The 21,583-nt window shown below is 53.6% G+C and overlaps 7 protein-coding genes across 7 annotated transcripts; 4 read left to right on the forward strand and 3 right to left on the reverse strand.

The window, feature by feature from the left end:
- Window positions 1–202: 202 nt before the first annotated feature.
- CGGC5_v017153 (uncharacterized protein) lies at window positions 203–2,206 on the reverse strand (the record flags this gene model as incomplete). Its single annotated transcript, XM_032026556.2, has 2 exons — window positions 203–1,941; window positions 2,008–2,206. The coding sequence occupies 2 exons, from the start codon at window positions 2,204–2,206 to the stop codon at window positions 203–205; spliced, it is 1,938 nt and encodes a 645-aa protein (XP_031877003.2).
- Window positions 2,207–8,360: 6,154 nt separating this feature from the next.
- Window positions 8,361–9,429, forward strand: CGGC5_v017154 (Serine/threonine-protein phosphatase 6 regulatory ankyrin repeat subunit B; the record flags this gene model as incomplete). Its single annotated transcript, XM_032026555.2, has 4 exons — window positions 8,361–8,401; window positions 8,499–8,701; window positions 8,754–9,325; window positions 9,385–9,429. 4 exons carry the CDS (start codon window positions 8,361–8,363, stop codon window positions 9,427–9,429), a joined length of 861 nt encoding a protein of 286 aa, XP_031876974.2.
- A 975-nt stretch (window positions 9,430–10,404) lies between these two features.
- On the forward strand, window positions 10,405–13,681 carry CGGC5_v017155 (uncharacterized protein; the record flags this gene model as incomplete). The annotated part of the gene is made up of 4 exons (XM_066153793.1): window positions 10,405–10,650; window positions 10,900–11,421; window positions 11,791–12,096; window positions 12,854–13,681. 4 exons carry the CDS (start codon window positions 10,405–10,407, stop codon window positions 13,679–13,681), a joined length of 1,902 nt encoding a protein of 633 aa, XP_066007045.1.
- A 1,886-nt stretch (window positions 13,682–15,567) lies between these two features.
- CGGC5_v017156 (uncharacterized protein) lies at window positions 15,568–15,894 on the forward strand (the record flags this gene model as incomplete). The annotated part of the gene is made up of 1 exon (XM_032026547.1): window positions 15,568–15,894. The coding sequence occupies one exon, from the start codon at window positions 15,568–15,570 to the stop codon at window positions 15,892–15,894; it is 327 nt and encodes a 108-aa protein (XP_031877001.1).
- An 86-nt stretch (window positions 15,895–15,980) lies between these two features.
- CGGC5_v017157 (uncharacterized protein) lies at window positions 15,981–17,516 on the reverse strand (the record flags this gene model as incomplete). Its single annotated transcript, XM_032026546.2, has 2 exons — window positions 15,981–17,262; window positions 17,332–17,516. 2 exons carry the CDS (start codon window positions 17,514–17,516, stop codon window positions 15,981–15,983), a joined length of 1,467 nt encoding a protein of 488 aa, XP_031876997.2.
- Window positions 17,517–18,203: 687 nt separating this feature from the next.
- On the reverse strand, window positions 18,204–19,977 carry CGGC5_v017158 (uncharacterized protein; the record flags this gene model as incomplete). Its single annotated transcript, XM_066153794.1, has 3 exons — window positions 18,204–19,665; window positions 19,717–19,819; window positions 19,878–19,977. The coding sequence occupies 3 exons, from the start codon at window positions 19,975–19,977 to the stop codon at window positions 18,204–18,206; spliced, it is 1,665 nt and encodes a 554-aa protein (XP_066007043.1).
- A 321-nt stretch (window positions 19,978–20,298) lies between these two features.
- Window positions 20,299–20,676, forward strand: CGGC5_v017159 (uncharacterized protein; the record flags this gene model as incomplete). The annotated part of the gene is made up of 1 exon (XM_032026543.1): window positions 20,299–20,676. The coding sequence occupies one exon, from the start codon at window positions 20,299–20,301 to the stop codon at window positions 20,674–20,676; it is 378 nt and encodes a 125-aa protein (XP_031876962.1).
- Window positions 20,677–21,583: the final 907 nt, after the last annotated feature.

Genomic DNA, 21,583 nt, shown 5'->3' on the forward strand with positions numbered 1-21,583 from the left:
CATCTTTGTCCTGAGTGTTCAATTCCGCCCCCCTCTCAACCAAGAGCCGCGCCGCGGCCTCGTGTCCATTCCGCGAAGCCCGTATAAGAGGTGAGCTTCCTTTTCGGTCCGTTTCATTAGCATCTGCCCCTCTCTGTACCAACACTTGCACCATGCCTAGCCTACCCTCTTGAGCAGCCCAGGACAACGGCGTTCGGCCTTTTCATTCCGTTAAATCTTTTCTATATTTTAAACCTTCCGTAATGTTGACGCCATCGCAGGTAACCGCAGATAAGCCCAGGAGGGCGGCTACTGCACCTGCGTGACCGTTGGCCAACGCAGCGAAAAGTGGATACCCGTATGTCTCCTGGGGAGCATACACAGGGTTCTCTCTTTTCATCTGCGTGTGGACGAGATTTCCCAGCCCTTTGTCTGCTAGGATGTATAGCGGCGCGGCTTGGTTGCTATATGCACGAGTTTTGCGTCGCTCGAAGAGGTTGATCACCCCGACTCCACCCGAAGCAAAGAAGTGAGATAAGAAGTCGTCTTGGGGGACTACCAGCGCAGCGATATTGGCGTGGTGGAGAACCTGCTGACTGGCGTACCGTAGAAATGAATATTTATCAGCCATATCCCCCCGTTTGTCTCCATCCTTGGGCCCGCTGAGCAACGCCTGAACTTCTGGACGTGACAGATACGTAGCACAGCAACGTCTGAGCCTCTCGTGGCTACGACCTTCCCAGTCGAATCCGAGATTGGGCCACATGTCTTGGAGGCCCTTTTCCTTCACCAAGAAGTCCGGTACCGACTGGTGAATGAACTGTACTTTAGGTTCCTTGGATTTGGTCATCTCAACAAGACCTTTCGAGGAGCTCGTGACTAAGCTGAAAGCCTCCTTGTCTGTGTCATCTGGTAGTTCGGGATCGACCAAGTCCTGCTCTAAGAGGCCCGCCCAGAGAGCATGCCGGAATTCTGCCGCACTTAAGGGCTGCTTTGCGCAAAGCACCCACAGAACGCAGAGCAGCAACTCCTCCGGCCTATCTTGGTCCCGTTGTAGGATACTCCTAAAGAGGTCGCTCAACTTAGGAGGAATTTCTGCAATCCTCTTGCGGAGAGCGAGGGCGCCATGACTGTTCTCTTTGTTGAGGATCTGCACTACTAGCACAATCCACATAAAAATCCCATCAGCCTTGTGCAGAATGCTTGCTTGTATTTCTCCACGGAGCGAGCGGTTTGTGATCCTGAGATGATTTTCGACATACTTTGCTAAGTCATCCGCATGCCCTGATTCGTTCTCTAGGGTGAGCAAAATCCCCTGGCGAACATCGATGTACGGATATGGCCGGCTTGAGAAACATATTCGGAGTTGGATACCACCATCAGTCGTGTTCTCCGTCAGCTCCTCGAAGTAGTGGACCATGTCCCGGACTTCCTGCTCATCACATTCGTCAAGGGCATCGATGAAGCATGTGAAGCGGCGCCGGTCGAGGCTCATTACTGCGCTCCGGAGAAGCTCCTTCAGTATGTTCAAGTCGGGACACCCTTGCTGACTCCTGGGCACAATATCGCTGTCATCGAGGACTGACTGCAGATCCGGAAATGTCTTGAATAACTGCAATAGAAGAGACCGGTACATCCCGGTTATGGACCTCGCCAGGTAGTCACCCCGTGTATTGAAGAAGAAGGACGCAGTGGCCATATTTGGTTTCTTGCACTTTCTCTTCGTTTCCATAAAAAGAAACTTCATCATAGTCGACTTTCCAGCACCTGCTTTGCCTCGCATCCAAAAGAAGCCATGATTCTGCGATTGCATCTCGGGGTTCAGCCAATCTAGATAATCTGGATATTGCAGCAGCCAACGACAGGTTTTGGCATAGGTAGCTCCAATGGTGATTTTGCGAGCGTCGATCTGTGGGAAGTCAAGGGATGCCAGCAATTGTTCCCTCCGTCCCGAGGCGGAATCTGTTCACAAAAGTTTATTAGTATGATACTAAAACTGGGAGATATTGAGTTAAGGGCCTGCGTTACCTGTGGCTTCATGTTGGCTTTCCTGGTCGGCAAGCTCTCGAGGTAAGTGCGCAAGTTCGCCCAGCAGTTCTCTAGCATAAGCGGCCGCAGTTGCAGCAGCAAAGTCTTGCCATTCCTTGCTCTTATGGGAATCCGCGTAGTCGCAGATACCGCGAATCGGCAAGCATTGGAGGCTATCCATCATGCCAGCTGCCTCCATCTCAAAGCATAAAGCTGAAAGACGCTGGGCGATGTCATCTCGTGCTTCTCCGTCTTTCACAACCCTGTCGCCTGAAGCGATAACTCCATAATGAACCTTGGGTTCATCAGAAAAGCGTTGCGCGCGTGGTTGCAGATTGTTCAAATCGCAACCATCACATGTTGGCGCCGCGGAAGGATGCGCATAGGACGCCTGGAATAGGTGGTCGTGACCTGGGCGCCGGAGGTTAGGAAGTCTGCTTTGTAGAAGGCTTGTTATTGGAATGCCGGAGGAGCTGCGCTGCACATGCTTCGACCGTAAAGTGGACACAACCGAGTCCAGAAGGAGCGAAGGCGTCTTTGCGATAGCTGTTTCTTGGAAGCACCCGCCCACATTCATCTTTCCCTTGTCATACTGCATTACTCTGGTGCCGATAACTACATCACCCAAGTGTATGTCGGCTTGACTGGGACACCCACCACCAATGCCGACCATTAAGGTGGCACGAGTCTTTGGAAAGCTTCGCTTCAAATTTGTCGCGACATGTGCAGCGTGAATCTTTCCATACTGTGGCAAACATGCCATAACGACGTTATGCTGGCCAATGCTCCCTAGCACATACGTGTTGCTATCGCCAACTTGGGCGGGAAGCTTTCGATGTTCCTCGTCCAGCATAGCACGAGATGCTGCTAACTCCAAGGGAAGTGCGCAGATCCAAGCAATTATGTAGTCTTTATGAGTGAGAGAAGAGAGTGCATCGTAACCTATGTGGCTGCCGCTGTCGTGGGCGAAGTCACCAGCTCTTGCCCGCTTCGGATGGCTAGTATCCAATTCTTCAGCTTAGTAGGGTCTTTTAGGGTTCATAGCGCGGTTTTATAAAGACAAGTAAAGGGCTACTCAGGGTAAAGTAGTCAGGAGATAGAGGAGACTAAAGGACAGAATTGTGAGGCTGGCTCTGGCAAAAGAGGGGTTGTTCAGCGAGCCGCAGGCTGACAGCTAAGGCAGCTCAGGTGATAAGTCAATGTGTTGGGTGGGTCCTCAAGCTCAGCGATCGAGAACCAAGGGCCAACCAATGGACTAATATTATTCCCGGCCAGGAGAAAACCTCATAGTCGTCACTACAGTAATCTGCTGGTAATCATAGTCAGTCGGACCATCCAAATGCAATAGCAATCTTACTCGCCCGCTATACAAGACTAACCTAGCTATAAGGGTCCCTCAACTTCAGCCCGTGCCTTCGGCCCGCTCTGTCCCTGCTAATGCTTTGTTGCTAGAAATCTTCATGGCCCCATCCCAGGCTTTAGTGGCCCTATCACCCATGGGAGTGTATATAGCTAGTTCCATGGCCGCCTCAAACAGAAAAAAACTCTAGCCTTCTTCTGACTACTCACCCTATATGAATCTTGCCACAGATATCTGAATAAGTAGAAAGTGAGGATTACCTCTCGAGGGGTCCAAAGCATTGTTGGCGGCGGACATCCCCGCGAAAGTAGTAACCGAGAAAGAGCGGGTGGCATCGATGATGCTGAGCCAGCTAAGACGGAAATGACGCTAACCGGATCCGGCTTAGACGTCTCGCCTAAGACAACTAGGCTATCTGAGGCATACTGCTAAATTCAACAAATAAAATGGGTTCAGACTTGCGTAATTGGATAGTGGTGATGCCACCACTTGCTTGGTTAACTAATATTGCTTGTTGAAAAGTTTGCACTTGCGGGGCGGGCCGCTGGGTGCCGTTCGACTAACCCTTTCCGAAGTCGTATTGCACTACTCCTCCAGTCGTTTCATCAGTCTGACTGTTAACGACGTCACCAAGTCGGATGTCCCGATCCAAATCAGGCCGAGGAATACCTCCCCCGATGCCCACAAAACAGACCGATCCGGATATGGGGCAACGAACGGACCAGGTCTAGCGCGGTAGTAGATGCGGGTACGAGGCCCAAGGTTCCCGCGGGAAGTGAAGCAATCACAACGTAATGTGCACCGGTCTGACCCCAAGTATGGGAGTTCGCGTCGAATTCGGCTTGTTGGAAGCCTTCAGGCGCGTCATGGCGGTCGTGGAGCAGTGCGGTCGCTGCTGCTCTCTCAATGGGAAGCGCAGCAATCAATTCGATAGTGTAGAGGCCCGGACACTCAAGTCGGGTCAAGAGGCTTTAGTAGGGTCAAGATAGGTTGTGAAAGAAGACACGGATAATAAGATTTCCATCTCAAAGATAGCTCTGGTCTGGTGTATGTGAAGTTAAGATGCGGGGTAATTATCGTTTCTAGTTGTAGAAGTAAGCAGGGGCTGCTAAGCTTCGGGAAAACACGTGCAACTCGTCCGTCTGCTAGAGGCAGGTCATGGCATGGCCAGTGTCTAATATCTGAAATGCCTACTGACCGTCTGGCGTTACACCACAGGCACAGCCGCATGCACCTTTCTTCATAGCCACCCTTGCATTTGCCTGCCCTCAGTATGAGGGCTGATGAGGCAGGATGGGTCGATAAATAATCATAAAAATTCAATCGTGAATGCTATCGTTTGTACCCATACGCTGTCAATTAGCAGAGGCGAGCATGCCAATATGCTCTCTTTAGCTTGAACTAGGTGATAAGGCACCCGCATAATCAGCTATTTTGTCCACACTAGATAAACGTCTTTTATCCCATCGACTGCCGACCAACGCTAAAAACTGACGTCTCCAATTTTACCCCAAAATCTGGCTTTTTGAATTATTTGATTGGACCAAAACAAACTCCTTAGCGTCTGCACTGGCTTACTCCGTATTGACGTTCTTTTGGCGTTGGTCGGCGGTCGATGGGTTATAATTTTCGTTACTGCGGGGTATGCCTCTTAAGATCTTACTATCTAACTGCGCCGGCTGTAGTTTATAAATCACCCCGCTATTAAGCTTAGGGTAATGTCTTTGCGACATAAGCACAAGTTAGCGCTACGACCTGATTGCTGTTCTTGCATAGTGGAGAGTCTAAAGATACCCGGCTCGGACGCTTCTACTCCCACTTTCTTCTCGTACATCGATCCCTGTCCTTGTAGGCAAACCGCCAGAGCTCAGCGCGGGCTGCCTTTCCCCCTCTAAATGCCATTGGCGCCAACACCGAGATGCAGTTGTCAGATTGTGTGTAAATCTTGTGTTGTCTTCAAGTTCTTTTGTTCTGGCGCACGCGCGCCCCTGAAAGATGTTGGTACGCCACGTCACGTGCGAGCCACTAACTCCGATATATCACGCTAACGCCGCAGTGTCTCAAACCGTCTTCTACGGCCAATTCGACAGCAGTCACCACGAAGTCTGTTCACAAACGAATCACAGCCCTGGACCAACCATAGCCACATGGTCTGCCCCAGCTACCCTCACCGGTCGCAGGCATGCGGCGTGTATGTCTCAAAGAAGGCAATTGAACAGGATGGACAATTGCGTCGTCCTGTCCCCAATGATATACCTCTCGTGTCAGCGCCAGGAAAATCTCTGGTGCTCGTGTGCTTCCAGGAAGCGCTGTTAAGGCCCTCACGCGCCGTAAGCCTCTCAGTTACTAAGTCGAATTACCAATACAAACACCCGTCACGTCAGCACTACACCCCAAGATGAAGGTTGTCGTATTTTTGGGCGGCGCACGGTATAACAACTTGTTAACGGTTTGTACTCCACGCCTCTTGCTGGATCGGTGTATACGAGCGACTCGGCTTGCACGGTGCACTGCGACACTGACCAAGGGCATGTCTACTATCGGCTGAAAAGAACGACACGCCATTGCCGGTGTCAAACAGGCTGCAGCCTGCTGCGCCAATGCACTTTCTGCCCCCGAGCCGCATGACACCTTTACTCTGCGTAAAGCCTTCTGAGATGATGCGGCGCCTGCCATGGTGATGGCCAGGGGCGCGGCAATGAGTGCGCGGAGCCGGAGGTCTTGACCAGCCTCCAGTCCGCGACACAGAAGATCGCTTTGGGCTGCACCGGCGACCGGAGGAGGCCGCCCTTTTCAGCGACTGCAGTTCCGTCCCCTCCATACCCCTGCTACCCTTCAGCGGATCGCCGAGCGAGGTCAGATTGCAAGAGTACTGCATCACCATTTCCACAAGCGTACTACAGTAGAGATTTGCAGGAGACACGACGGCAATCGACTTTATCAGCAGACTCCAAGGTGAGGAACGTTACGGTTGAACTATTTTCAGACGCACTATAACGAGTAGAATCTCATTTCCGGCGACAGCATAGCTAAGCTTTCCCTACGTAAATCCGCCGTACCCCGGAACGGCTATCAGGCTGTGTCGCGGATCATAAGCCTGTACGGTCTCTGTCAGGCTGGGCCTGATGGGGGCCACGAGAAATGACCCGCAGAGACGTTGGCGCCTCTTAAGCCGGCCAGCAACATCGCTTATATGTATCGCTCTGCCGCGAGCTTCTCAGCGATGCCTGTCATCGGCTGATACACCCAAGAGCAGCCAGTACCACATGTCTCAATAAGAGGGGACGGGCGAAGGGTTCCCGAAAGAGCTCCTTCACACGTCTTTCATCTTCGCATCGCCATTAAGCATTTACCGCCCCTTATGAAGCGCCATGGCATCGATGAGGCGACTCTCCAGCCCTCAGACGTACACCTTCGGGTGGATCGCCACTCTTGACAAGGAGTTCACCGCAGCACAGGCTGTATTTGACGAAGAGCATCAGAAGCCGGAAAACTCCAGAAAGCACTTACAAGGCATAACTAGCTATGTCTGGGGATGCGTTGGAGGCCACAACGTTGTTGACTTAACACGTCACATGCAACATGCATTTGCAACACGCTGTTGTTCCTTCTGGCAAACCTCAAGGCATTTTTTACAGCCTGAGGTCTGGCCATTTTGCCAGACATCGCCCACTCCTTCTTAATCCATAGCTAATACCACATAGCAGAGGCGTATTTGGCCTGCTGGAACAGTGCGATATTCTTGCTCTCTTAATCATGTTCATATTTTGTTTTTAAGTCCCGACAAGCAACCGCAATCCTTTTGATATTTATCCATTGACTCCGACGGTTCGTGGATAGCACGGCGGCGGAGTTATTCGGCATCGTCACGGGCGGTGCAGGGCTGGCATCTCTCTTGATACAAATCACCAGCGGAGTTGGTACCTTACGCGCTATTCGTCAGAGTGCAAAGTCGGCGCCCGAGGAAGTGGACTTTCTTTTGAATGAACTGGAGTTCATGATAAACCTCCTACAACGCGCCAGTAGCATACAAAACCGCGACGATGGTTTCCTTAGCCATTGTCAATTAAGTTGTAGCCGAGTCTGTCAGCGTCTTGAAACCTTGACTCAGAAGCTTGACGAACGCCAAAAGGGAAGTAGAAGATCGCTGTCAAAGATTTGGATCTTGCGAGATTGGAAGAAAGACCTTGCGACCCTGCAACAAGATATCAGTGCAGCCAAAGACAATTTGAACTTGTGAGGCCTACTAAACCGATTTCCATGTTCCTGATTGCTGACATTGTGTTTGCAGGCTACTACAACTTCATCAGCTTCCGACAGATCCCAAGGATCACATCAGGCTCATTGCGTCGCCGCTAACCCTTCTCAAAAGTCCCCAAACTCCAATCCAGATCTACATCAAAGTTTTGTTATTGATATTGCCAAAACTCGCCGGGACATCAAGGGCAAGAAATTGAAATATCGGCAAGACTGCCTAACTTAATCTTGTTCCTGCAAATGCCACCAATTCCAGAGGATATCTGGGCGCTTTTGGGCACTTGATTTGAGTGTATTGGGGGCTTTCCAACTTTGCGATGCTAAGAACTGCAATGTGAGAAAGTATAGTGGGCAAATTCGACTAGCCCTAACACAACTCGGCATTCAACAATCTGTCGTGATCCAGTTTCACTTGCTCACTGGGCTAGGGGCGATGTGGCCATCTGTGGGCTTGAAGACGGAAGTGACGGTCCCCTATACTTCAAAGAGGTTTGAGATAATATGGAGATGCCAAAACGGTCTGGTTGAGTATGAGGACGCTCGTAATGACCTTATTCAACTTCACCAAAACGATCCAAATTCTAGATATCATGTAAACCCAGGAGGAAACTCCTACTTAGAGGTACGTAAGAATCCCACTATCAATTAGCCTTACTGACTTTCGATGCAGCAGATTATCTGCGTTCCATGGGGACCGGCCAATGTTCGGAAGCAGTATGGATTGCTAACACTCTTAATGCATGACTTGGATATCACGCATGGTGCTGCGCATCCAAAGTAAGTCATTTTGATTTATCCGGAGATGGAGGATATGTCAACATGTCTTGGCGAGGCTGACCTGTGAATATCTGGGTCTAACGCATTACTCCTATAGATTCCTTACGAGGTGCGCGGAATGGATCGGAGAAGTCCCCCACCTCGACCTCCTCATGACGCTGATTGATCTCAACTTTGATGCTGCGGAACCAGACGCTCAAAACAGGCCACAGCCATCCTCGCCCAATTGGATATCTGAAGAATTCACGCCCGATCCCCTTTTTTTAGGGCTTCTCAGCCTCCTCTGCAAGGATAATCAAGGTTTGTGGATATTTATCTTTCGTCATTTAGCCAAGACCACTAACTATTGTAGGATTCGCCGGCATAACTCCACTTCATGAGGCTGTGTTATATGGCTCGTCGCAGGACGTGGAGAAGTGGATTTCCTCATCTGCTAGAGATAAGAAGAACTTCCTCGGACAAACACCACTTCACTTTACCGTCTATAAGTCTAAGTACTTGAACGACCTCATACTGGCGGGGCATAATGTAAATGCCACTTACAACTACGGCATCACGCCTCTCATGTATGCCGCCGCAGAGAACAAAGAAGACTCTCTCAACATCCTTCTTAATGCTGGTGCGGATATCTCATTGGTCGACACCCGTTATCACCGCAACTTTTTCCACTACGCGGCGATTCGTCGGAATTGGGCATTGATATATAACATGCTCTTGAGGATCAAGTCTGTCGCAGGCAAGAACGTTTCCGCCAGCTGGGCAGAGTACGTTACGCTGCTATTCCACCACGTACATCCGGACTATCTGGGAAAAAGCCCCGTGTCGCTTAACCACTTTCTTGCCGAATGTGGCACTGTGGATTTCTTGTACGACGACCAAGTCAAGGGCGTCGGAAACAACAGCCTACTCCACGACGCAAGATCAGTTTGTAATCTAGAGGATCTGCTGGACAATGACTTCACTCTGATCAATCATGTGAACAGTGCTGGTCAGAATCCACTAATGGCATGTGCAAGAGCATGCATTAGTCCAACATTGCTGTCCAAGCTTGTCGAAATTGGGGCTGATGTCAATCATAAAGACCAGAACGACCGTTCAGCGATGAGCCACGCACTTGCCCGCCTAAGGAACATCAACATCTCTTCGCTCTGGTCAAGCATTGGTGTAATCTACATCTTGCTTAGGTCCAACGCAGATGTTCTTATTAGAGACCAATGCCGGTGTCCCTGTTCGCCAGAGGGATGTCTAACGGTCGCAATTAACAAGGGCTGCAAAGGGGAAGGTTCTCCATTTTATTTCCCCATCTGGTCGGTGGAGTGGCTGCATATGTTGAAAGAACACCGAGGTGTCAAAGTTGCAACTGAAGTTCTTCTATCGTTCTTACGCGAGGCGAAGCACGAGGAAATGGAGATGACTCATGTGTGTTGCAAGCTCCGATCGGATCGCAGCGGGCTGTTCAGCCTATCTAATACACCTCCCGAAGATGATATCGATAATATCATAGACGAAGAGAGCGAGTTTACCGCGGTTTTGGACGCTTGGAAGAATCAAAGATCCAAGAAACAGTACGACGAGCTTCTTGGGGATTGGTTTCGTCTCATCCGAGCACTGCTGCGAAGACATCGGGAGAAGCATGCAGCAGGCAGCAAGAAACATCATCAATACAACCAAAACCTGAAGGTAAAAAGAGACCTCATGATTTCATAACGAAGCAGAAGCTAACAAACATGTAGCTTGGCTTCCAGGTAGATTACAATCGCGATTACTTTATGCATAACATTGGAGTTTCCGATTTGACATCCGATGCTGTTGATTCATCAACTGGCGAGTATCTTCTTTGGATGGAACATGAATATCACCACGGGCTTGTGTCTCAGTTTGGAACATATACGCGAGAGAGTTGGTATTCGACGAGAATTTCGACACTCATCTCGCTCTTAGGAATTGGAGTGCCGTATCTACTGTCTGGATGGATTACAGAAGAACAGTGCTTAGCATTTAACATGCCAAAGTTCCTGCAGACCGACATCCTGGCTGTATTGCAGCAGCTAGGGTCGGATTGGAACCTCCTCAAGGATCCCGTGCCTTCAGATCATCCAGCCATCAAGGGCTTGGACAGTCTCCTGGATCCTGGTCGGAAGAACGCCATCCTGCGGTTTCTGTCGGCGCTACAGCAGCTCGGCAACATCGTCACGGAGGAAGAAGACCTCCGCATCCTAGTCGCCCTTGGATTCACTGGCTTTGAGCAGGTAGCTTACACGCCGTCGGCAGTCTTTGCGCGGATGCTGAGCACCTATAGCTTCGATCGAGGCCGCGCGCGCAGAATGCACAACGAGGCGAAGAGCCTTCAGGCCCGATCCGAACATGCCTTTTTTGCGCTGTTGGAAAAGTCCCCAGTCCCACAATCGGCAGCATCAGCAATCCCTGGTGAAAATTCTCCGAAAGACGGAAACGATCAATCGACTGCCATCAGCTCTGGCAAAAATCCGTCGAGCTAGTTCGGCGACCTTGACCAGGTGGGCTGCGAGGACTGTTGCTCCGTCACCAGTCCGGCAGCCTACTTTGTGGACCTTCTGGGGTTGCTCAAGAATCAGCCTGCTACTGCCAATGTGACTATCCCCTTGCCATCATTCGATGGCTCTGTATCCAACACAGGCAGCGTTCCCCGGGGTTCGATCTTGGAGAAGCTCTTTAACCGGCGGCCTGATCTTGGAAACTTGCTTGTCTCGTGTCGTAACACGAACGCGGTAGTACCCTATATCGATCTTGTGAACGAGGTTCTCGAGTCTGCGCTGCGCTATTTGCAGACTAACAATAACATGCTCGAGAAGAGAGGCTTCAGAATCCCAGCTCACAATGCAGACGACGTCGAGAAAGATACCCAGGATAGTAGTGACTACGAGGCAGCATATTACCCTTCGGAGTCTATTGAGTCCTCCTCATCGGCAAACAAAGCAGCACTGCTGTCTGACGCAGCCAACATCGACTACGCTCTCTATGACACTGTTATTGTCCACAAGGTGGCACCCTCATCTGTCTTTCCCTATGACCATTCTCAAGATAGCCTGGAAAGATATCTTGCTGCTTCGAGGACCAACCTTCCCGAGATGGTCTCTGTGTTTCAGCGTTTCGCAAAGTCAAATGGCCCCAGTCGGGTGGTTATTGCCCGAGCAAACGCGTCTCAAACACTAAGCATGAGCCACGCACACTTCCTTAGCTTGAGCATGGAGTCTTATTTCGATCTTCAGCTGGCAACAATCGAGACGGGCAACCCACCGCTGCAAGTCGACGAATAAAGAAAGTTGTGTGGTATTCTTCACACTTGACATGACTACGAATACGAAGATAAAGATGCCGACGTGGGTGACGGGGAGTTTGACATTCTGCAGAACGGGAACCAGGAGCCTGTGGCGCCTGATGACCAGGTCGGACTTGCTTTTATCAAAATCCAACTGCTACCTAGCATGGAGGGCGAGTCGCTGACAAGCCTATTCAAGATTCTCAAGACTGACTTCATGTTCAACTGCCTCGTCATCTCCGTGGGGTCACAGAGCAACACGGCGCGCAAGGCGGGCGGCAACATTGCACCGCAGCTGGAAGGGATTCGTCTTTGCGAAAAGAATGGAGAGGACGCCGGCACGTACGAGCTGCAGCGTCTGGAGCATTTTTGTGAGAATCTGGCGCAGGCTTGGGTGGTCAGTGGAAGACACCGACGATGCCCTCATGGTGTTTGGAGAGCTTCCGCCTCCAGACTCGGACCTGGCGTCAAACACCCCCCAGGGAGGCTTGGTGATCACTCCCAGTACTATTAAGAGTCTGGTGGCAGTACGGAGGATTTCGGACCTGTGTAAGACAAAACCGCCGAAGGTCGTGGCACTCTTCTCTGCCAACGCATGTCACCTCCGTAGACAAGTCGTCAGCCGTGCCTTGAGACAGGGCGCCACCGCTGTAGCTGCATCCAATTGTTTGCCCCTGTTACTGGTGACGGTGGGCATGTCCCACGACGACTTTGTCCGGATCCAAGACGACGAAGGGATCGGTAACAATCTCAGTCCTGACACGCTCTGGGTGTAAAACCGGGATATTGCCGTGGCGACCATGGCTGGCGTGTCCTATTCAGATCTCTCGAGTCTTCTGGCGACACTGAGCAAGATGGAAGATCGACTAAGTGGTCTGAATGCCGCTCTCTCAGTTGAGTCTCCTAAGAACAGAGATTCCGATGAAGGCAAAAGCGAAGATCAAGATCTGGTTCAAGAGAAACGAAGACAGTCCATCCTGTAGATCGTACAGACTTCTCTCCAAGCAGCTCTTCCAAGCCTCCCTCCATCAATTTGCAAACTTTTGCTAGAAATAGAAGACAACAGATCGTCTTCGTTATTTTCGTCTTCATATTCTTCGTCGTCGCCCAACACTAGCTGGAGCATCGTGCACAATCGCACGCTGATCAACAAGAGTCTCTATTCGCCAAAAGAGCTCCAAGGTTCGATGCTGGTCTTCTCTGAAGTTGTCACCATCCATGTGAAAACATCCATCACCAGCGACCTGCCGATCTCCCTGGACCTCAGGGGCTCCCCAGCAACAGCCTTTGAGCTGGTTCCGAAGCAATCAACGGGTGATGGCACCGTTGCGAGGTTCGAATGCGAGGTCATCGCCTCGAAGAACCTGGTGGTGTTCATGAAATGGCCCGCGGCGCTGTTTGCCCGCAACGTTATGTTGAGAGCCGCTGGACCGGACTCGCCAATCGACGGCGACTTCCAGCCTGCTGTGGCTATCATCAGTAAGAAGGACGTGGCTTCGGCCCACAGAATTATCGGCTGGCTCCAATTGGAGCACATTCTGCTCAAGCGGTACCCCATCAAGGTGGAAGAAGCTCAGATCTTGCTACCGGTCATGAGGACTGCTGCCGTCCGGAGTGTTGCGACTAGCCAGTCGGGCTGGGCGACAGTCCAAGCAATGCAAAGATACATGTTTCCTCGCAGAACCCTAGCAAAGACTGGCTACGAAGCACAGTCTGCTAGCTTTGTCCAGTGGTGGTTCTCGGCCTCGATGACCCACGGAGAGATTGTCAACTCCATCGATGATGCTGCCACTCGGATGGTCTCCAGTGCCAAATCCCGTGCTGAGCTGCTCGTGATACTGCTTAAGGCGAATATGGGAGCCGAAGGTGCCAGCATACCGGTGGTTCTCGAGTCACCGCCTGGTCCTGGGCGACTCGAGACGCTGGAGTGGCTTCACAAATCCGACTGTTCACTGCACTTGGCCTCAAAGAAGCCGCTATGACTCTTCTCTTTGGTGCTGCACGTCCGCCATCGCCGTTCGACAAGAGTACCGGGGCTGACGGACAAAAGCCTGGCTCGCAGTCTACTACCCAGCTGATCTTGCAGCTGAGGGCCGCGCTTGTCGATCTTGGAGCGAAGATGCACGAAATGCGTTGCGAGATGGCCGTCGAAAGGCTCTGGTGCAGTATTTCACTCAACATCCGGTCATGCGCAGCCTCGGAATCGTAGACGAGGGTGGACTGTCTGAACAGTTCCTCATCGATGCGGAGATGGGCTCCGGCCTCGAGACAACACGCATCAAGTAGGCCATCTCGACAGCTCAGCTCTTCATGTCTCGCGCTCTCTTCGGTCGGGAAGAGGTCATCGACGGACGATTCTTTTTTTTTTTTTTTTTTTTGTATTATTCAATGCCTGCTACGTCCCTTTTTGGGCACATGGCGTCTGCGTCAGCGGTCGTGCTCGTCACTAATGCAATCCCGCAGGATAGATGGTCGTGGATGCAGAAATGCACCTTCTGGGGGGCCAACCGATCGACATTCCTGTACCCTGAGACGTAGATTGACCCGACCCTGCGCGACTCCTTGATGGATCTCTCCCGTTCAGTGGTGGAGGAAAAGGCCATGCAGTCGAGCCTGAGCAATGAGACGGCCAGGGCCGTGATCCGGAGCTACATCAAGGGGGCCGACGATATCGGGAACCTGCGCGTCGAGTCCTTCCACTGGGAGATGCCGCCGACGTCGCCGGACGACACCCCGGAACGCCGGCTCCTGCGCTAGAAGATGGCCGAGGGTTTCTTCCACTTCATCGCACGGACGAGAAGCTATCCGTACGTCTTTCACTATCGCCGACTGACGTACCTGGCGCACGGCAACACGGTGCCCACTCCCTCGTGGACGCCATAGGTCAAGATTCCGATGGATGTCCACTCTTATAGCATCGGCGGCATGGTCAAGCCTCTGCGCCGATCAGGGAGCTACGTGGTTCCCGTCACCTAGCAGGGCCGGCTTCTCTTGTTCCTGCCCAAGCTGGCCACCCGAGTCGAGAAGGCCATGGATCGATCCGGCCTCGTCCGCCGCCACGATCACGACAACAACCGAGAAGCAGAGCACCACGTTAAACGTCGGCAAATCAAATGCGAAAACCTTCCTCGACATCAAGATGGGCTGGTTGGAGCTCGTCGACGATGTCTGGTCCTCGCCCAAGGAGAGCCAACTATGCTTACAGTGGGCGACGGAACGAGTCCCGTCCCCGATTTCGACTAGACGAGCTTGGTTGCAACCACAGACGTTTCTCGAGGGATGCTCTCTGTCATCATCTTTCGAATCGGCTCCAAGAGCGGCCGAACCAGCGCCAATATTTGTCCGGGCGACTTCACGCTGCAGGGGCTGACGCTGTCGTTCAGGGACTCCGCCACCATGGTAGCGGTGTCTCCGTTTGGAAGTGGCGAAAAGCTTGCGTCTATAGAGTTCGGCATTGTTACTGCCAGCTCGTCTGGTGCTGTCTCACAGAAGACAATGGCCGGCTACGCCTCCGATCCGGCCGGGACGAACCCAGGAGCTCCCAGCACCTGGCCGACCTTGTCCGCGCCGACGCTTGGTCGAAGCTCAAGATCGAATCCGTGATCTGGACCCTCTAGAGTAGCTCTAACATGCCCAATAGCAAGTATCTCGGTCTCGTGGCTGAGTGGAGGTGCCCAAGGGCCTCTGGCCTGAGCCGTGGTTCACTCTGCCAGAGGCATATACCACTGCACCGTCCCATGATGCAACGGCACGAGAAGCAGAGGAGGCTGCTCATGCCGGTTCCACGATGCCGCTATTCAACATCCTTGGTGAAGACTTTTGAGAGGTTCTCTCGGCCGACACCGGTGCCGGAGGCGTCTTCGCCGTCATGGACGGCGCCACCATCGAGGGAGGCCTGCCGCAGCTCAGCAACGGCAACAGCTCCACGCGCACCCAAGTCGGCTTTGGGGCGGCCTTTGGCAAGTTCTCGGGCCTCGCGCATTGCCGGGAAGACGCCGTGCTGCACTCCATCTACAACTGGCAGGCTTGCTTCCACGTCGTCGCCCTGCTGGTCGAGCGGTTCATGAGCCTGCAGCAGTATGACCTGGCCTTGCAGTATGCCAGGCTGGTGGTTGATCCCACTGGCTCCGAAAACAATGCTCCTCCCCCCAAGGTCACGGACAGCAGCAGCGCGAATGCTTCCACTTCTACTTAGCGACCAACCTGGCGATCCCTCCCCCTTTCGACATCCGGCCATACTCAAGCACGGCACCATCGATGCCATCCTGGACTCTCTCCGGCCTACCACCGGATGGACCGGACGATGGCGCCGAACTCTACGGCGACGTCGATCTGCTGACGCTCCCTTGCGAAAGGCTTCGACTCGTTGGGGCCGCGGATGATGCGCAGCAACCGCTCGCGCTTCTCCCTCGCTGCTGACGTCGCTCCGGTATCCGAAGTCGGCACGGTCAGCGCCCCTGTTGCATACCCCTTCGTGGCCAACAAGTCATGAGGGCTGTGGCGAACGCTTCGCTTGATGTTTGAGTATCCCTGGAAGTAGCCGAACGAGAGGACGTCGGCGCCCTCGTTCCGATCGCTCATGTTCCCCTTCATAGCGGCGAAGAGCGAGTTGAGGAACATAGGCGGGCAGTTGCATGACACATTTCCGTACACCGGGTGGAACGCTTGCGGGTAGAAAGTGTAGTTGCGGGTGCTCGCAAACTCCCTCGCAAGCATGTTTCTGTCGGCGAGCAGACAGTGCGTCTCCGAACGGTCGGCCTCGGTGGTTCTGTCGCTGTTGATGCAGACGGCCAGCGCGTACGAGACGGCTGTGATGTTTTCCAGTTGGAACCGCGTCTCAAGCTCCGACACGAGCTTCCGAAGCCCGTCGCATTCGTCGAATATCCGCTGGTACCTCGCGTTGTCGATGCCGCCACGACTGCCGCGCGTGCTTCCGTTCGCGTTCGCCGCTCCCTCCGCCTCTGCCCTCCTGGGCCCGTCATCAGCCATGGACAGCTGTTCGAGCCGGAGCGTCTCCTCGTCGTCGTCGTCGTCGTCGTCGTCGTCGTCGTCGTCGTCGTCGTCTACCCGGCCTCCTCCCGTTTCTTCCCCGTCTTCCTCGTCCTCGCTGTCGTCCATGGCGCAGTGCCTCTCCCGCGGCAGGTCGTACAGCTCCTCGCTCACCTCGATCTCGATGTTGGCCCCGTAGTCGTAGGCGTGGAAGGCCGGCTCGTGCCTCGCCCAAAACGACGTGGCACCGCTGTGTCGCCCCGACCAGGCCGCCCAGCCCTCCATGAACGCCTCCTGGAAAGCCATCCACCGGTTCGAGCTGATTCGTTGGCTCTCCTGACCGCCGGGCCGCCATGACCGCTGGATGCCCTCGCCGAGGAGCGCCGGGGACTGAAAGACGCCAGTGATATATGAAGCCAGCTCGCAGGCTAATGGCATTGGCATCCCGCTCTTCTCGCCGGCCTGCTCGCGCCTCCGTCGGGCGTCTGCGGTCGACGACGGCAGCTCAGACATCTTTCCAGTCACAGGGTGCATGACAATGAACCAGGTCTCGCGCGTGGACGCCTGCGCAATTCTGAACGTCCGCCCAGTGACGTCGAAGGGGATCCCGCTGAAATGCTTCGCCCCGTATGGCGCTGACTACCGCTGGAAGGACACGGTAATGTTGTCAAAAATTGGCCCGCCGTGTCTTGATATCGGCCGGCCCGGCTTGCCGACGACGCTGAAGAAGTCAAGATAAAACTGCGGGAAGAACCCGTCTGACGGCCTCGCCTGGGTGCACCCCGCCCTGCGTGACCCGAAATCAATAGTGTGCTTCTCCTGCATCATCTTGAGCGCGTCTGTGGACTCGAAGTCCTTCGCTAGCACTCTCTGAATAAAGCGAGCTGCTGTTTCGACGATGCTCGCGTATCGAGCACGAGTCAGCCATGTACCTGATTATCAAGTTCGGCGTCCCGGTTCGGACATGCTCACCTTGGAGGCGATGGTGACTGGTGGAGTGATCGATCGCCCACCGCTGCGTCTCCCTGCTTGTACCTCTCGCCCCCCCATCCTCCCCTTCGTTATCTTCGTCTTCGCTCGGCCACATATCGCCAGGCGTGTATGTTGCATTCTCGTCAAGGTCATCGCGAAGTTCCTCGTTCGGTGACGAGTGGACGGACATCTTAGGGGTGCTGACGCTACTCTACTGCTGTGCTGAGTTGTGGCTTCTTGCTTCCAGGGTTAGCACTTGTCATCATCACTCAACGCCCTGAGGGCATCTGATTATTTGTATCTGTGCGAAGCCCTTCATTTGCGACACCTATTTCTTCTATGAATTTAGGTATATTACGACAAGACATTACATTCGCCCCTCTCCTGTTGCCCACCTCCCGTGAGACGCTGTACGCACCGATGGGTACGAGTCGTCTGCGCCCGTCGGAGAGGAAGGGGACGAACAACAAAAAGCCCCGCGGGGCTTATCAGGGGTCTTGTTTCTCCGTGGTTATATGTTCCGAAGAAGATGATTTGCATTTTCTAGCTCGTTTTTGGGGGACCTGCTGTTGGAGTCGCAGCTGTTGCTTGCCGTTGCCTGCCACCTGCCTGTTGGCGCGGAGAACCTTTAGACCAAGACTGGTTGTCCTCGGGCGGGGAAGTCTCTGGGCTGCTAGAAACAATTCCTCGTGCCTCTCTCGTGCTGCCGTCACGAGCAGGCCTCCGCCTCTGTGCTGACGGCGGTGGGTTGAGGTCTCGAGAAGTTGATTCTGGTCTACGCAGCCCGCAGCTATCGTCGTCGTCGTTGTCGTCGTCGTCGTCATCGTCATCCCCTCTGTCGTTTTCGTCATCGCTATTAGCGGGACGATGCTGAACTGGCTTGTTTGATGAGACTACGCTGGCCAGGACGATTCCTTGCAGCTCGCTTGCGGATGCTGCTAGGACCTTTTCGATCCGCCGCTGGAGGGCGAGAAGTACAGTGTCCTTCTTTCGTATTGGCTGATCGCTCAGCCGGATGAGATCGGAGCAGAAAGCGGACACAAGCGTTGACACCTGGGCTTCGCGAAGGCATCCCTCGTTAGCGTTCACCGTTTCCCATGCAGGCCGAAGGATATGCGTCCCATCTTGAGGGTCAACAGTACGCCGGACAACTCGTAGGAGGCGTGCCCTTGACGCGTCCTCGAACCGCTTCCCGTACGTTGGGTCGTCAACGTGGGTGATTGGGCTGGCGAGGAGGGACTGTGCCTCTGGTGTCCGGAAGACTTTGGCGTTGCATCGGGCAAAGTCTAGGACTTGCTGCTGGAGACGCCGTGCCGTGTTCGCAGGGAAGCCACTCGAGTCGCCCCTGGACGAGCTGAGGCTGTCGAGGGCGTCTTGCAGATGCTCCAGCAGCTGCGGCTTATTCTTCAACTTAGGGTTCACACTTTCGAGTTCGACTGCGCTTGCGCGGTCTACCCAGCCGATGACATGCTGCAGAGCTCGGACGGCCGCCTCCGTCTCCGGCCTCCTGTTACGGAGGAGCCGCTTCAAGTATGCGAAGTGAAGATCCGTCCCGTTCCACACGGCCCGACATACCGCCCTGTACATAGCATCGTCCAGGGTTTCCAGTAGGCCAGCCACGCGGCGGTCACCATTGCCGGTGAAGAAGATAGCCTCGACCACATCTTGTGTGGTCGATGTCCTGCCCGCGGCCGTCCCGCTGGTCTCCTTGCCACCTTGTAGCCCGGATGCCAGACGACTCCAATCGTCCAGTCCGAGGTCCTGCGTCTCGTCGAGGGGCAGGGCCTCGAGCGTGGCCAGCACGGTCCTCATCGTCGCAAACCAGTAGTCGTCAATCCGAAGGCCGGCCATCCACTCGAAGGTGGAGATATTGAAGGTCTCAAGCCCCAGACGGGTCTGGCACCAGCGCGTCGTTATTTCCCTCCACCCTATGTGGTTCCAAAGCGTGACGAGCCGGCGTGTAGGAAAACTCTTCTCGCTGCCGAGACGGAGAGCCTCAACAAGCCTATGGTCAACGGTCACTCGGCTCCCCGTGATAGACCCCGCTGCCACTGACGCGATCGACACCAGATGGTTCCAGATCTGCCCATGATTGTCCGGAAGGCTTGGGTCTCTGCTGTTGACGCGCAGTTTGATGTTGAGGTCTGCGGGGAGTTGATCTGTGGGGTTCTCAACGCTCTTGCGTTCCTGCTGAGGTTGAGGCGGAACGAGGCTCACCTTTGTCGTAAAGATCACACGTCCACCAGGCATCAGACTCCGGCGCGCCCGTTGCCTTGATGTACTGTCGGAGGGCGCAAAGCCGGTGCTGTCCCGCCATGACCTCCACCTTGGTCTTGTTGACGGAGGACCAGTCGAACTCATTATACAGGTCTGCGGCTGCTCGATAGGCTCACAGAAATATACAGCGCTCTGCAGGTCTTCTTGGTTGACAAACTATAAAACTTGCCTGTCTAGCCCATGGGTGGGCTTGTAGATGGAAGAGAAGCCTCGCGGGGCTTATTGACCAGGCGCGGACATCTTCAGGCTGAAAGTGGGGGGTCCATCTGTCCTGTCCATAGAGAAGAAACATAAAAAGCCCCGCGGGGTTTCTACTCGTATTGAGAGCTATATACTCCAGGTCTACGAAGGGGACTATGAAATGGCGAGGCAGAACATCCTCCTTGGGAATTTCGTCATCAGGAACGTGCCGCCGAGCGATACGCCAGTCGATGTGGAAATCAACGTCGACCGCTTGGTGGAGATATCAGTAACCGCGCAGACCGACTCCTCGTCGGGTTCCCTTGACATCACATACGAGCCAAGCCACTCGCCAGAGGAATTGAAGGGCCTCGGCCACCTGACCTCAACGCGTTTAGAGGGGAAGACCTCTCCTGCAACCGGGCAAGTCAAGCGGGCCACGAATGGCGGAGATAGCCTCAAAAGAGGCCGCGACGATGACTCGCCGAGCCAGGCGGCCTTCATCCCCATCAAGCGATCCCGTCGAGTCGAGGTCATTGAAAGTGATTCAGACGAATGAAGAGAATGTTGCGGCTACGACGGGTGTCAAGTTAGATGTGGATAAATAGTGATTTGAATTATGTAGTACAACATCTATGATTGTTTTGCCTGGAAGGTGTGCCTTCTCCCTGTGAAGAGGCCTGCTGTCTGTTGTGATGAATCTTCCGATCGTTCAACCCAAAGACCTTGGATCTTGGCCTGTATCGTTCTCATTCTCCGCCTCCCAACTTTATGTTTAGCCTTGCTACAAGGCGTTAGACTTGGAACAGATGCCTTTGATGGAGCGTACCTGAGCGTCGTTCATCTGGGCTTCGGACGTGGGGGCGGTTTAGGAACTCCGGTCGTGTCGTATGCTCCACGCCCATGGTTTGTGGGAGGTTGATGGGAACTGGTCATGTCTGTCTCGTTGTCTGTGGCCTTGCACTCTGATGTGGTTGATTGCTGGTGATGGTTGTCGCTGGCGCCATGTGTCTGGAAGTGCTACCGGGTTGCTTTCGGTGTTCTTTATATAGCCCGGCTCTGTACTCGAAGAAGAAAGTCCGACTGACGTTGGGCCTAGGCCGGACATTATGACCCCCAACAGACATGCAGGGGTTTGATAGATGGCTGTAGCTGCCGTTGTGGATGGCCCCTGAGACAACCAGTATATAAGCAAGCCTTTATCCTTAGCGCGTCTTGCTACTTCTGTTTGGCCCTGACCATTCTCTCGCTTTCATCAAAATGTATTACTACCGAAATCTCATGGTGTGGCAGGCGCGTGCGCACTTAACAATTTTTCGGTCCCAAGAATCAGATTTCTTTGGCGTCACCTCCGATGGAGACTTTTTTGGGAGCCCCAGAAACATGGCTTGGATCAAAGCCAATTCACCAGCAGCCCGTCACATATCCTGTCTTGCCCATAGTACGAAGTTTCCTGCATCGAGGTT

Source organism: Colletotrichum fructicola (genome assembly GCF_000319635.2).
Source record: "Colletotrichum fructicola Nara gc5 chromosome Unknown KSG_Nara_v1_contig11, whole genome shotgun sequence".
In the NCBI taxonomy this organism is placed as follows: Eukaryota; Fungi; Ascomycota; class Sordariomycetes; order Glomerellales; family Glomerellaceae; genus Colletotrichum; species Colletotrichum fructicola.